The sequence below is a fragment of the Hipposideros armiger genome, unplaced genomic scaffold, assembly GCF_001890085.2.
Source record: "Hipposideros armiger isolate ML-2016 unplaced genomic scaffold, ASM189008v1 scaffold_84, whole genome shotgun sequence".
NCBI classification, from domain to species: Eukaryota; Metazoa; Chordata; class Mammalia; order Chiroptera; family Hipposideridae; genus Hipposideros; species Hipposideros armiger.
Genome location: NW_017731434.1, coordinates 152105 through 167816, shown reverse-complemented (window position 1 = coordinate 167816; position 15712 = coordinate 152105). Strand labels below are relative to the sequence as shown.

The following is a 15712-nucleotide window of genomic DNA, read 5'->3' as shown; positions in this document are numbered from 1 at the left end:
TTTAAAGATTTTATTGGGGAATTGGGGGAGGGGAACAGACAAGTTGCTGTTGTTTTGTTCTTCAGTCTAGTTGTGGAGGATGTTGCTTCCCTGGCTCAAGCCGGCACCATCATTGTGCTCTTCCCCGGTGAGGCAGATCAGTCGCCCGCCTCTGGACGGCCTCTCACCGCGGCTGCTGGCCACTTATGATGGCTGCTGGCTGCTGGCTACACACAGTAGCTTATGGCAACCCACTGCAGCAGGGGCTGCAGCATAGCCGTCGCAGGCGACCCATGGCACCCCAGCCCCAGATTGAGCTGCCATTCACCATCTTAGCTGCAGAGGGCAGTGTCACTGGCCCTCATATATGGGATCCGAACCGTGGCCCTCTGGTGTCCCAAGCCAGCTCTTAACCAATGCACCACTCGGCCGGCCCCTTCCCTAGTTCTTAACAATTATAAATGAAGCAGTGCTAACTTGGAGTTAGGTTTTTAATGGAACGTCTTGGTGTCACCTTCTTTATTTCAGTATTTCTAGAATAAAGTACAAACAACATGAGTATGTATTTTATGAGGCAGGTGGTGTTAGTGAATATTCGGTGAAAGAATAGTATTATAAGTATTGAGACTGATACACTGAGTTCAATCCAAGAAGATAACATTATATAAGTGTAAGTGTCTGTCATTTAAAACAGAAAAAACAAAAACCCAAAAAAATGCGATTTAAACAGACTAAAGGATACATGACTTAAAAAGTAAATTTATGTGAAATACACTTAGACTTTCAGTTGACCTCAAGCTTCTTATGAATGAACAGTATATTTTGTACCTGTTCAGTAGCTGGTAGATCTTTGGTTTTGTGAATTATTGCATCTTGAATGAAATAAAAGTGTATTGTTTTACTCTAATGGCTTGCCTCTTAGTAGTTGGTATTCAGATTATGATTCACCCCTTAAAAACATCTTAACCAACTGAAGCTCGTTTAGGGAAGTATAATTATGATGCTTAGGGGGTTTGGAATCAAGCAAGGGGAGACTATTCTTTAATATAAAAACTCTTAAAATTAGAGAGGCTCGAAATTAAAATGGGCTACTTCAAGAATTAGTGACATTTTTCACTAAAGGTTCTCATAAAGAAGCTGGGGTAAGCATTTGCTGAGATTATTATATAAATAAAACAATAAAATTAATTGTCTGGGTTATACTAAAAAATCTTCTGTAGTGCCAACTATCCTATAATAGTCTGTAATTCTTTGATTGTAAATACATTGTCTTTCGGTTGCTACTATTATATGGGACACTGTTAGTCAGCACTTCTTTCAGGAAGTTTGCAAAGTTTAATTATTTTCATTATAATAACAAGACATCTTTTTATCTTTTACACTTTTACTCTCTCATAGGTATAAAGTGGAGTTTTACAGAGCCACATAATATGTTATAAGGACAACACTGATTTTAACATATAATGCATATATTATTTTATTCTTAAATGAATATTTTTTAAAATTATGTTTTAATTTATAATACAGTAAAAGTCAATAGATACAACCCCCCCCAAAAAAAAAGCTCTTTGAGGATCTCAGTTTTTAAAGATACAAAGGGATCCTATGAAAAAGAAGTTGGTGTAGGTGCTCTGACTACAGAATCAAACTTCCTGATTTCACAGGACTTACAGTCCAAAGCAGGAATATAGACAACAAACAAGTGAATGAACACAGTCATTCTAAATGGTGGTGTAAGTGCTGTGAATAAAACATAGACATGTGATAGAGAGTATAGGAAGGGTGATAGGCTACTTTAGGCAACACAACCTTCTTTATAATATAAGGGAGTCTACTTTAGAAGAGACAGTATTTGTTTTATGAAAAGGAATGGTCCATATGAAGACTGTAGGAAAGAGTATGCAAGCAGAGGCAGCAACACAAGCCATAAATTGGGAACAAGCTTCACAATGATTAAAATGAAGTCTGTGACCCTGGTGTATGGCGACTAAAGGATGCTAAGTTTGGATAAAAAGGAAGAGCCTTGTAAGTTGAAGTAACCCAAGTGTCAGAACTCAGATCTACCTTGTGGTACTCTCCTCCTTACTTATCTATAAATATAACCTTATTCAGCCACATTCATATAAGAAAATGTGTTCACAACTCCAAAGTCAATACATTTCAAGCAAATGATCGGTAGGAAAAGCCTTGAGTCATTGCAAGTTCAATAAAATCAAAATTAGATGTAAACAGGGACTTCCAGAATAGTGGAGTGGGGAGCGTGGCAGATCCTCTCTCCAGCAAAACCATCATTTAACTGGTGAAAACCATATAAATCAATTATTTAAAATTCCTAGAAAGTTATTCCAAGGACATAGCAGATAGAGAAACACTTACTCAAGAAAATCTACTAAATTTCAGTAAGAAGAGTGAAAGCCTGTGGTATTGGTGCCATCACCTGCTCCTTTGTCCACCTCATCCTTGTTCTAAGTTAAACAAACGGAAGGTCTATCTAGGACACTCTACTCGGGGCATATGGGCCAAAATGACAGGGTTCTCTCTTCCTTCAGTCCCCAATGTCAGGTTACAGCTTTACGCTGGAAAGGAAGGCTTCTGGCAGTTTCCATTGACCCATCCAGACCTGTGTTGCAGAAGCTCTATGCCAGTCTGGCAGAGACAGAAGACAGAGGATTCTACCCCCTCCCAGCCTCTGCTCCAAGGGTGGCAGCTCTACCTCAGGCATGGTAGTGTTGGAATACTGGGGCTGTATGACCCTCGCTGCAGCCTGCTCTTAAGGCAGAGTTTCTGCACTGGGAGGGGCAAATAAAAAAGACCAGAGGTTACCACTCCCCTTTCCCAGTACCTGCTGATAGAGCAGTGTGGCCACCCCAGGAGAAGCAGGCCACTGTCCTCATCCCAGCTGCTGTGCAGAGGAAGGGAAGTCCTGCCCAGGAGCAGAGGCAGACCATAGGATGAAGAGTTCTTAAGCTCTGACTGAAGCTGTTGAGTTTATCCTAAACAAAGGGAAAATTCCATGCCTGAAGGCATTGTTGAATACTGGAGATTTTCATGCAGAGCAATTAAGAGGGTGCTCATAGTTTCATAATACTCATAGCAATAAGTGAAGTGACAGAACCAGAAGTTTAACACAGAAGTCAGGGGAAGCAGCGGCAAAGAACCCTCCAGGGATCAGTCAACCTTGAGCATCGTGACGTTTATGCACATGTGCTGGTTTCACCCACTGGGGAACAGTTCACACGGGACATGGGACAGATTTAAAAATTTCTCAGCCATGGTGAATAATGCTGCAATGAACCTAGGAGTACATATATTTTTATGGATAAATGTTTTCAGATTTTTTGGGTAGATACCCAGAAGAGAGATTCCAGGGTCATATTATAGTTGTATTCTTAATTTTTTGAGGAACCTCCATACTGTTTTCCAGAGCGGCTGTATTCATTTTCATTCCCACCAGCAGTGTACATATGAGGGTTCCTTTTTTTAAAAAAAATTAAATGTATTGGGGTGACAGTGGTTAGTAAAATTACATAGGTTTCAAGTGTACAATTCTGTAATACATCATCTATATATTTCTCCACAACCTCTCCAACACTTGTTATTCCTTGTCATGTTGATAACAGTCATTCTAACAGATCTGAGGTGATACCTCATTGTGGTTTTCATTTGCATTTCCCTAATAGCTAGTGAAATTGAGCATGTTTTCATATACCTGTTGGCTGTTTGTATGTCTTCTTGGGAGAAATGCCTGTTCAGATCCTCTGCCCATTTTTTAATTGGATTGTTTGTATTTTTGTTGTGGAGTTGTAGGAGTTCTTTATATATTTTGGATACTGGTCCCTTATTGGAGATGTTTGCAAGTATCTTCTCCCATTCGGTTGGTTGCCTCTTTGTTTTGTCGATGGTTTCTTTTGCTGTGCTGAAGCTTTTGATATAGTCCCATGTATTTATTTTTACTTTTACTTCCCTTCCCTTTGAGGTCAAATTCATAAAATCCTCTCTGAACTCAAGGTCCATAAGTTTAGTACCTATGCTTTCTTCAATGCAATTTATTGTTTCAGGCCTTATGTTTAGGTCTTTGATCCATTTTGAGTTAATTTTGGTACATGGTGACAGATAACAGTCTAGTTTCATTCTTTTGCACGTGACTTTCCAATTTTCCCAGCACCATTTATTGAAGAGGCTTTGTTTTCTCTATTGTATGTTTTTGGCCCCTTTGTTGAAAATTATCTGCCCATATATATGTGGGTTTATTTCTGTGCTCTCAATTCTATGCCATTGGTCTGTGTGTCTGTTTTTGTGTCAAGGCATGGAAACAACCAAAGTGTCCTTCAATAGATGATTGGATAAAGAAGATGTGGTACGTATGTATACACAGTGGAATATTACTTGGCCATAAGAAAAGATGAAATAGTGCCATTTGCAACAACAGGGATGGATCTTGAGATTATCATGCTAAGTGAAATAAGTCAGACACAAAAAAATTAAGAACCGTATGACTTCTCTCATATGTGGGATATAAAACTAAAAGCAACAAAGGAACAAGGCAAACAAATAAAGAAACAAAAACTCATAGACACAGACAACAGTTTAGTGGTTACTGGAGGTGTGAAGGAGTAGAGAAGGGTAAAGGGGGTCAAATATATGGTGATGGAAGGAGAATTGACTCTGGGTGGTGAACATACAATGCAATATATAGATACATTATAGAATTGTACACTTGAAATCTGTATAATTTTAGTTACCAATGTCACCCCAATAAGTTTAATTTAAAAAAGTTTGTATACAAAAACAATAAATAAATCAATAAAGCGTTTCTCAGTCCACACACAGATTTATTAACATAAGACAGAAGCTTTACTGGCACATGGGGCCTTAAGGAAAACCTCTGACCAAACACTGGCAGAACAACAAGTTACTTTGACCCATGGTCAACTCCTAAGAAGCCAGGTTTAAGAATAAAGTCACACATGTCTCTGGCAGCCTAGAAGACTGTGTACATGCCCAAGACTGCCTCCTCTGAAAAGCATTGGACAGGGTACTCCCAAGCTACTAATCTCTGGTGTAACATGGTACAATAACATATAACCTCTGAACCGTGATGGCAAACTCTAAAACCACACCCACCCACCCACACACACATACATCTAACAGTAAAAGGGAAAAACCTTAACTGGCTGAGGGGATAAAGCACAATCTTTGACCAATAAATGGGCTATACTGGACCAGGGGCTGAAATTGGCTAGGTAGCCAACCTAAAAAATAAAGGGGGAAGGATCTAAGCAGGGACATCATGCAGCTTTACATTGAGGGGGACAGTAGACTTCAAAGAGTTACTTTAGTCCAGTCATTACATAAATTAACAAATGACAAAGCAAGCAACATCAGACACAAGTCCATTTTGTTTTTCACTGTTTATGGCCAGGTATGGAATTGGTTTGGATATTTTGTTCTAGTTAAAATTACCGGAGAAATATTGTAGAACTTAAGAGTGAAATTGGTAAAGGTGGAGGAAAACTGTATAAAAGGCATGTTTTTTCAGAGAAATCATAAAGCTGCAATTTACTTCCGTGGAATAATTAAACTCTTCACAGAAGATCACATTGTATATGATTCTACTTACAATAAATGTCAAGAGCATATAAATCTATAGAGATAGAAGGTAGATTATCAGATGCCTAGGATTGGAGAGGTGGTAGAGTTTGGGGGATGGAGAGTAACTCTAATGGTCATAGCATTTCTTTTTGGTGTGATGCAAATGTTGTAAACAGATTGTGTGGTGAGAGTTGCACACCTCTGAACCATCCATCACATTGTACAGTTTAAGGGCTTAATGGTTAATTTCTATGGTATTTTAAATATATATCAATAAAGATCTTGAAAAAAATCATATATAGACATTTTTAAAACGTGCTGGATGTCAACAATGGGGATGTTTACCTGAGATGTTGCTGTCACTACCAGGAGCCATATTATTGCAATTGAAACAATTATTTGTAAGCGGCCTCATTAGTTGATGTTTAAGCAACAATGTTTTAAGTGTTTTAAATATTAACGTGAAAAGTACTTATAAATATGTTTTACTGCTTTCAGGTTTGTCCTGTTTTGCTTTTTATTTTTGGAAATTAATAGGATTTTGAGGTTAGCATGGAATGCATTATACTTTTTCCAATGTAGAATGTAGAGAAATATGCTCCAGGATAGCATTTTCACGCTGAATGTCTCATTTTCAGAAATGTATTGATGGCATTAAGTGGGGAAATACTTTCTCAACGTCTCTGTAAGTTTCTATCTGATTGCTATCAGTCCCCAATATAGTTCTGTTACATGTGACATGTACAATTTTTTGAAAACTCTTTTATTATGATGACCTGGGTCACATCTTAGGCCATTACCTACCACATTATGTGTGCATCGTATGTAGTGGGTTGGGTTGGGGAAGATCTCAGACCCTTTTGTATTGTTACTAAGAAAATCCCAAAGGAAGAAAATAGCCACTATGTCACCATAATTTCAATGACATTTAAATGCCTAACAAATCAGCAAAAACTCAGTGCATGACAGAATTTGATGTCACAATTTTTGTTTATATTTACTTTCTTTTTCCTTTCCCTCTTATTCTTCTTTGCTTCACCTGAACTCAAAGCTGCCTCAAAGCCTGTTTACTACACAAGGCCATCTGCTTGTGCTAAGACGTCAGGCAGTTTTGCTGAAGAGAGCAACTGCTTAAGACCCATTTGCGAACATTCAGATCAAAGCTGCACTGATTTTAAATAGTCTTAGACCATTTGTTTCTTCACAGATGGCTCGTAAATCTGTAATACATTTAGAATCAAACAAGCTCTGTTGACCACAAATGGTACTGGCTTCTGTGTTCCTGTGATTTCTAAAAGTTCCATGTGACAGTTAAAACTATCTGTTGAAGCAATTGAAAATAAATTGATTATAATGGGGTCCAGTTGTTTTGCTCTAAATAGAGAATTTCATCTGATGCACAAATATAAGGATACTTTCTTTTTAGCATACATTTATTGTTCATAGGGTAAACTGTATTTGAAAAAAATAAATTGTTACTCTGTGTTGAGGAATGCAGTTTGTGGACATATGGTTGTACCTCAAAAATCATTTGGTCTTATTCATAAAAAGTATACAAAGTAATTATTTTTCCCAGTTTTACCTGAGTATTATTAGTAATCATGTAAATGAAAAAAATAGTTAGTTTAAAATGATTTTCTTTTAGGATAAATTTTTTCATAAAATTATATTAATGAAATATTAAAATGATTTTTTAAAGATAAAGAATTTAAGTATGATGTATTGGCGAAGTGTTAGCTTGTGTTTTGAATAGGAAAGCTATGAACTTCAGAAACAGTAATACATATAAGAATATTTAACCTAGTTCACGAAATCTGGATTTCCTCCAGTATTTCCTGTCTCGACAAATGCCATCACCACCCATCTGGTTCCTCAAGCCAAAATGCTAGTTAGCTAGCGTTCACCCTTATTTTTTTTTTTGCCCCCTCCTTATTTCCCCCCCCCCTCCTCTGTGTTCTAATTTATCAGCATCCCTATGGGCTTTGCCTTTAAAAAAATACCCCGAATCTTTCTTCCTCTGTGCAGCTTGAATGCTTTCCCCCTAGCCCTACCAGCCATCCAAATTGCCTGGGCCTCTATCATTGCCTTTCATTCAGTTCCTCTCCTAACACTCTGTGATCCACATTCAAATCCATTTTCTTCGTGGTAAAATCATATATCACTCCCCTACTTAAATGGCCCTAAATCTCCTAATAAAATACAGAGTCTTTTCCCTGTGGCCTACATATAATCTGCTTTACCTCTCTGACCACATCTCATACCACCTTCACCTTGTTCACTGGGTTCCAGCCTAAATGGCTCTCTCTCTGAATCCTTAACAGGCCCAATGTGCTCCTGCCTAGTGCTCTTCCAGTAGCTTCTCATTTCTCCTGAAATACTTTCCCCCCAATTTTCCCACTGTGCATTCCTTTTTGTCTTTCAGAATCAATTGAACTTCCTGTTAAAAATCTTTCTTGTATACTCAGTATAAATGCTAGACTCACTATCATTTTACCCTGACTGATTTTTATCAGAGCACTTATTCCTGTTTGATATTTTCCTGTTTATGAGTTTATTTGTTCTCCCACTAGAAGTTCCTTGAGACCTGGGATCATGTCTATCATAGTTCCTCATCTCCCGTATCTACAAAAGTATCTTACACACAGCAAATGTTCAGTGATATATATGTACTCTTCACGTATATTTGTTATTTGATTGCTGTGCTTACCAAAGGAAATATTTTTTCCATTTTTATAGAAACCAAATAAATCGCAAACAATTAAAAAGAAAACTAAAATTTTGGAAAAAAATTAAGAACTGGAGGGAGTTTAAGTAAGAAATTTCGTGGTTGTAATTACTGAACTTCAGTTGAATTTTCAAGCTACTAAAATATGAATGGGTGGATGGAAAGATGGATACACAGATGAATTAATAGATGGATAAGTCAAAATGATTCTAGGAAGCTAAAAGCTATTAAGTTCTTCATTGAGACCATATGTAATTTTAAGTAGCTGCCATTGGGGGAAATTGGTGTCTATTACATTACTAAAACACTGAAATTGAGATTTTGAGATCTGAGACTGGATAAATGCTGACACTCTTAGACATATTAAATACATTATCCAAAAAGAAATTAAAATAGAAGACTCATTAACATATCAGGATGAATTATAATTGAAATGAAATAGAAATTAATAATTTAGGAATGAGAAAAAGAGAAAAATGAACTCTAATATGACCACAAGTAGCAATTATAAATCCTAAATATCTATTTTAGATGTCTCATAGAAATTGAATCATGCTGTATCTGCCTTTCTGTGATTGGCTTATTTCAATTAGCATAATGTCCTGAAGACTCATTTATGTTGTCACATATTACAGAATTTCCTCCTTTTCTAAGGTTGAGTATATTCCATTGTATGTACATGCCATATTTTCATTATTCATTCATCTGTTGATAGAAATTTAAGTTGTTTCCAAAATTTGACTATTTTGGAAACAACTTAAATTTGTTGCAAATAGTGCTACAGTGAACATAGGAGTGTTACTATCTCTTCAAGATCATAATTTCAATTCTTTTTGATAAATACAGTAATACCTTGGTTTGCAAGCATAATTCATTCTGGAAACAAACTGCTCGTATTGCCAGACATCGTTGGTTTACCACATTATAATGTATTAGAAATGTTTGCTCGTCTTGCAGAACACTCGCAAACCACGTTACTCACAATCCAAGGTTTTACTGTACCAGAAATGGGGTTGCTGGATTGTATGGTAGTTCTATTTTTAATTTTTGAGGAACCTCCATACTGTTTTCCATAATGGCTGCACCATTTTGCATTTCCACCAACAGTGCACCAGGGTTCCAGTCTCTCCACATCCTTACAAACACATGTGGTATTTGTTTTGTTTTTTTTTAAATAGCCATCCTGACAGCTGTGAGGTGATATCTCATTGTGGTTTTGACTGCATTTCCCTGATGATTAGTGACATTGAACATTTTTTCATATATCCCTTGGCCATTTTTATGTCTTCTTTGACAAATGTTTATTCAAGTCTTTAGTCCATTATTTGAACATTTTGGAATATTAGGTTTTTACCATTGACTTGTAGGAGTTCCTTATATATTTTGGAGATAAACCCCTTATCGGATTTTTGTGGTTTGCAAACATTTTCTCCCATTCTGTGGGTTGCCCTTTTACTCTGCTGATTGTTTACTTTGCTGTGCAGAAGCTTTTAGTTTGATGTAATCTCACTTGTTCATTTTTGCTTTTGTTGCTGGTTCTTTTGTTGTCATACCCATGAAATTGTTGTCAAGCCTAAAATCATGAAGCTTCCCCCCCTGTTTTTTTCCTGAGTTTTACAGCTTCAGATTTTAAATGTATGCCTTTGATTAAGTGTGTGTGTGTGTGTGTGTGTGTGTGTGTGTGTGTGTGTGTGTGTGTGTGGTGTGAAGGAAGGTTCCAATTTTATTCTTTTGCATGTGGAGATACAATTTTCCCGTCTTCATTTGTTGAAGAGACTCTTCTTTCCCCGTTGTGTATTCTTGGCACCCTTGTCAAAGATCAGCTCACATACCTGCCCACGCAGTACTGGAGAGGACTTAGTTTCATGGCGACACATAATAGCAAAGAAGGCTGAGAAATTGGGTTTCTTTCTGTGCCCAACAAAGGAAAAAACAATGATGGCAGCTATTAGTTTTCACCAGAGTTAAGAAAAGCCAGGTAAAACAGATTGTAAAGACATTCGCAATATAATAACTACATGTAAAAATAATATGTATAATTAAGTAAAAGATAAGATACTGCTATTGAGTCAGTGCAAGTTGAATAATTGAGAATATAATGCTGGAAATACAGGAATCAGTGCATTTCTGTTAAAATGTTTCAATATTGATTTTTCTATCCAAAAATCACTGTTAAATAACACATTTAAAAGGAACATCAGTTGGGGAAGATGCATCTCAATATAATTAAATAATGGATTTTTGTGAACTTTATTAACATAGCTTTCAAAACAAATGGGACAGAAAATAAACTGTGCTTAACATTTATATAATGTATTATATTTGCTGTGTGATGTAGGTCAGAAGTCTGAAGATGAAATTGAGGATGAAGAACTGGATGCCAGTTTTAGGATATCAGTGTTCAAACTGCCCCTACGCACTTCAGATTCATTGAGGTATCCCGCAGTATCGAAAGACAAAGAACAAGATTCTTTTCCTACATACGCCCAGCCATTTTCTACCACTCATCAAAAGCCAGTACTTGAAAAAAAAGACACGGCGTTGGAGAAGACTGTAAGAAGAGAGTTTTTAACAACACACAGAACCGGTATAAAACTCCAAACACTTTGTGATATTGAGAAATATCACTCCGAACAAAAGATGCAAGAAAGCCGTGAAAAAAAAGTAATGGCTATAACCATGGCACAAGTTGCCCAAGAAAGAGTTGGTTTAACTGTTCAAGAAACTTTAAATCAGAAAAAATATGCTGCACGAAGACGAATGGCAAAAGATAATGAGGCAATTCAGAATAGTTTACATCAACTGTGGCAGGACAGATCCAGCTACCTTGAAAAAGTTAGAGAGAGGAGAGCTTTGTTTTTAGAAGAAAAAAGCCAAAAGGCTAAAGACCGTTTATTAATTCAAAGGTTAAGTAATGAGCGTACTATTTTGACCAGAGGGATAGTTACATTTGAGAGATTGAAGAATAATGAGGCTATCTTAAAAGAGAAACATCTGATTGTTCGGCAAAAACTAGAGCAGGAAAAATATCAAAAGGATTTACTTAAACACATGAAGCATTTTAGGTAGGTAAAGTTTTGATGTAGTATAAACTTTTAAGTCATTTTCATGTGAATATTGAATTCTAGATGTCTAATACATAGTACTTTATAACAATATCACTCATACTAATTCAGACTCTCAGCATCACCTTTCCAGCTGTGACCTCCATCACCACTTTCCATCCTTTCTTCAACCACATCTGTTCTCTAGCCTACAAACTTCAACTATCTTGTGTTTTTTTTAATTAAAATTTGTTGAGGAGACAATGATCAGTAAAATTACATAGGTTTCAAGTGTACACTTCTGTAATTTCATCTATACGAGTATATCACATTGAGTGTGAGGTATACTCTAAAACCTGAAAACACTTATCCGTAAAGATATATGTGCTCTGATGTTCATTGCAGCTTTATTCACAGTAGTCAAGGCATGGAAACAACCAAAGTGTCCTTTCATAGATGATTGGGTAAAGAAGATGTGGTATGTATACACAATGGAATACTGCTCTGTCAACTATCTTTTAAAATTAAATTCTGATCATGTCATTTCCTACTTTAGTACATTGATACCTGGCAATTTGCCTGCAAAATAAACTCTAATCTCTTGGAAGTGGCATTTCAGACGTCATGCTCTGTTCCCGTCTATCTAGATTCATCTCACTAAATTTTATGCTGCAGTCTCCTCCCTCTTCCCCTAGCCTCACTCTTTGCTCCAGACTGAATCATTCAGCCCTCCATACCCAACTTTTTACTTTCTGATCCCTATGACTGTACTGATACTATCCCCTTTTTTCTCAAATATACACTCCTAAATGGTACTACAAGCCCACAGTGTTACTGTTGTCTACGCAACACAAGCCTGTGCAAATTCTGCTTTGAAGTGTTCAAATTGGAGAGGGGGTAGTGCCCACATGGAAGAAAAGGTACGCTTTTCTCCAGGGAGACACATCACTAGATGCTTGGCTAAGTGTGACTGTGTTTCACCCCATTTGCTCCTGTTGTGCAGTGCATGAACTCTGCAACCACTACTGACAAAATACATCCTTTTATTATCCAGCCAGCTGAAATGCTACATTCACTATCAATCTCTCCCCAACTGTTTTTCCAGTTTGTTGGTCCTTTTCACTTGGTGTTGCTCCCATAGCAAATTTAAAATACCGCAACGGTAGCAGTTCTTATAAGAGGGTCTATATCAGGTTAGCTTGTGAAGTCCTCTATAAGATATTTTGGTCTGTCTTTTTATTTCAGTGTCTACTACAGTACTTAGTTTCTAAAATCTATTCAATAATTTAAATAATTATTGAAAAATGAAAAAAATGGGTAAAAATCCCAGTTTTTAAATTAGTGATGGTTATATATGAGTCCATCTGGGTCATATAATAGCCCCTGGTACAACCCAAGTGTTTTTTATATATTTGTGCTCAATACTGAAGCCATTGGAATGAAAAACAATACATTTTTTTTCTTAAATGTTTGTATACTGAACATAATCAAAATTGTTAAACGTATACTGAAAATATAATTTTCAAATTACAAACGTAGCTTCCCTAGTCATTAGAAAAGGTGTCTATCTTAAAACAAATGCTCATTTCATAACAATAAATTTGTTCTGCACGTTCCTTTTCTGTTTCTCTGTGATCACTGACATTTCTACTACTTACCTGAAATTCAAATTATTCCAATAGTAATTCACGTCCAGCTATTGAAAATGCCAACTGATGTGGGGACATAAAAATTCTTTGGCCTCAAGAAATTGAAAATCCAGGTGGAGACAAGTCATTAGGCAATAAGACTGCCAGAACGAAATAATAATATAAGAAATAATATAAGAACTACCAAAGTACAGAATTAAGATTTTAATAAGTAGATAAGAGTAATCTAGGACACCTTCAAAGAAAAACCTTAACATCGAAGTGATTATTAATTGTAATTCTCCCCTCTACCCCCATACAAAATTAATAAGTTATTCTTGTTCCTCTAAGAACTCACCACTGAGTGACAAATCTAAGCATATATATGAAGTATTACAAAAAGTAGAGTAGGAAAATTACAATTGTTGATTAGAATTTGGAAAAGCAGAGATATGAGGGGAGAGCATTATCAGCAGAGAGGATGAGCAAAATAGGGAAGTTCAGGATAGGTACCACAGAGGAGAGGGAGGAGGTGGTGAATGTCACTCTACCTATAGTAGAAGGTTTATGAAGAATAATTGAAGGTCAATTTCTCACAAAACATGAAATTGGATTAGAAAGGGCCTCTAAACCTCAGTGGACAATCTCATGGTAAAGATCGTTAGAAATCCTACTGGAGGGCCGGCCGAGTGGCGCGATGGTTAAGAACTCGCTTGGGATGCCAGAGGGCCCCGGTTCGGATCCCACATATGAGGGCCAGTGACACTGCCCTCCACAGCTAAGATGCTGAACAACAGCTCAACCTGGAGCTGGGCTGCCATGAGTCGCCGGCGACGGCGTGGGCTGCAGTCCCTGTGGCAGTGGATTGCCATGGGCTACCGTGTGTGGCCAGCAGCCAGCGTGAGCGGCCAGCAGCCGCAGTGAGCGGCCGTCCAGAAGCCGGCGACTGATCTGCCTCGCCAGAGAAGAGCGCAATGATGGTGCCAACTTGGGCCAGTGAAGCAACGTCCTCCACAACTAGACTGAAGAACAAAACGACAGCAACTTGTCTGTTCCCCTTTCCCCAATTCCCCAGCACTGTTCCCATCCCCCCAATTTCCCAATAAAAATCTTTAAAAAAAAAAAAAAAGAAATCCTACTGGAAAAAAAAAATCATTGCATTTTAAACATGTATTTTACCACAGAACCTTCTTTTTAAGAAATATCTCTGTGTCTATGAGTTTTTGTTTCTTTGTCTTATTCCTTTGATGCTCTCAGTTTTATATCCCACATATCAGTGAAATCAGATGGTTCTTGACTTTTTCTGTGTGATTTATTTTACTTAGCATAATAATCTCAAGACCTATTCATTTTGTCACAAATGGCTCTATTTCATCTGTTTTTATCACCGAGTAATATTCCATTGTATATATGTACTACATCTCCTTTATCCAATCATCTATCGAAGGACACTTTTATTGTTTCCATGTCTTGGCCACCGTAAATAAAGCTGCAGTGAACATTGGAGCACATACATCTTTATGGATAAATGTTTTCAGATATTTTTGGGTATATACCCAGGAGAGGGATTGCTGGGTCATATGGTAATTCTGTTCTTAAACTTTTGAGGTGATTACCAGAGGATAAGGCGGAAAGGTGGTGGTAGATGAGGGTAAATGGGGTCAAATATATGGTGATGGAAGGAGAACTGACTCTGGGTGGTGAACACATAATGTGATATATAGATGGTATATTACCGAACTGTACACTTGAAACCTATATACTTTTACTAACCCTTGTCACCCTAATAAATTTTAATTAAAAAAAAGAAATATCTTAGAACACTAATCTTTAGAACATACTTTGGATGAAGTTGTCTGAAACGCAGAAATTTTTAAATTGTTCCATGAAGATTTTTGTATTTTAAACCTAAGTGAGGGGTTTCTGAAAATTAGATTGATTCAAAATATTTTAACCTACATTTAGTAAATTTAAAATTAATTTGCCGTTAAAGGATTTTTATTGAGATCTAAGTAACATATATTAATTTCAGTTGTACAACATAATGTTTCGATATTTGTGTATGTTGCAAAATGACCACCACACTAAGCCTAGTTAAAATCCATAGCAATACAGTTATAAATGTTTTTCTTGTGATGAGAACTTTTAAGATTTATTCTCTCAGTAACTTTCAAATATGCAATACAATATATTAGCTATAGTCACCATGTTGAACGTTATATTCTTATGACTTATTTATAAACTGCAAGTTTGTAACTTTTGACCCCCCCTTTACCCATTTCACCCACTCCCCGCCCACACACCTCTGGTAACCACCAATCTGTTCTACATCTATGAGCTGTTTTTTTTTATTTGTTTGTTTTAGAGTCCACATATAAGTGAGATCATATGGTATCTGTCGTTCTCTGTCTGACTTATTTCACTTTGCATAAAGCTGTCAGGTGCTATCCGTGTTGTTGCAAATGACAACATTTCCTTCTTTTTTATGCCTAAATAATATTCCATTGTGTGTGTGTGTGTGTGTGTGTGTGTGTGTGTGTGTGGTGTATATGCCCCCCCACACACACACACAACATTTTCCTTAGAGAAGATATTTTAAAAACAAAACCATTACTCATATAAATATAAAATGAGCATGGCAAAGATTTTATTTCACTTATTAATTAATGAAGGAACTAGTAAGACATTACAGCCAGTTCAAATGAGATTCTAAGAGCATGGGTATAATAAGCAATCAGGATTGT

General features: G+C 36.8%; 1 protein-coding gene across 1 annotated transcript in view; it reads left to right on the top strand.

Annotated features, from left to right (window-relative positions):
- LRRIQ3 (leucine rich repeats and IQ motif containing 3) overlaps positions 1-15712 on the top strand; it is a 162442-nt gene that overhangs the window by 143277 nt on the left and 3453 nt on the right. The window contains exon 7 of the mRNA XM_019643989.1: positions 10635-11361. Within this exon, the coding sequence (XP_019499534.1) occupies positions 10635-11361 (727 nt within the window). The remainder of the gene's footprint in view (positions 1-10634; positions 11362-15712) is intronic.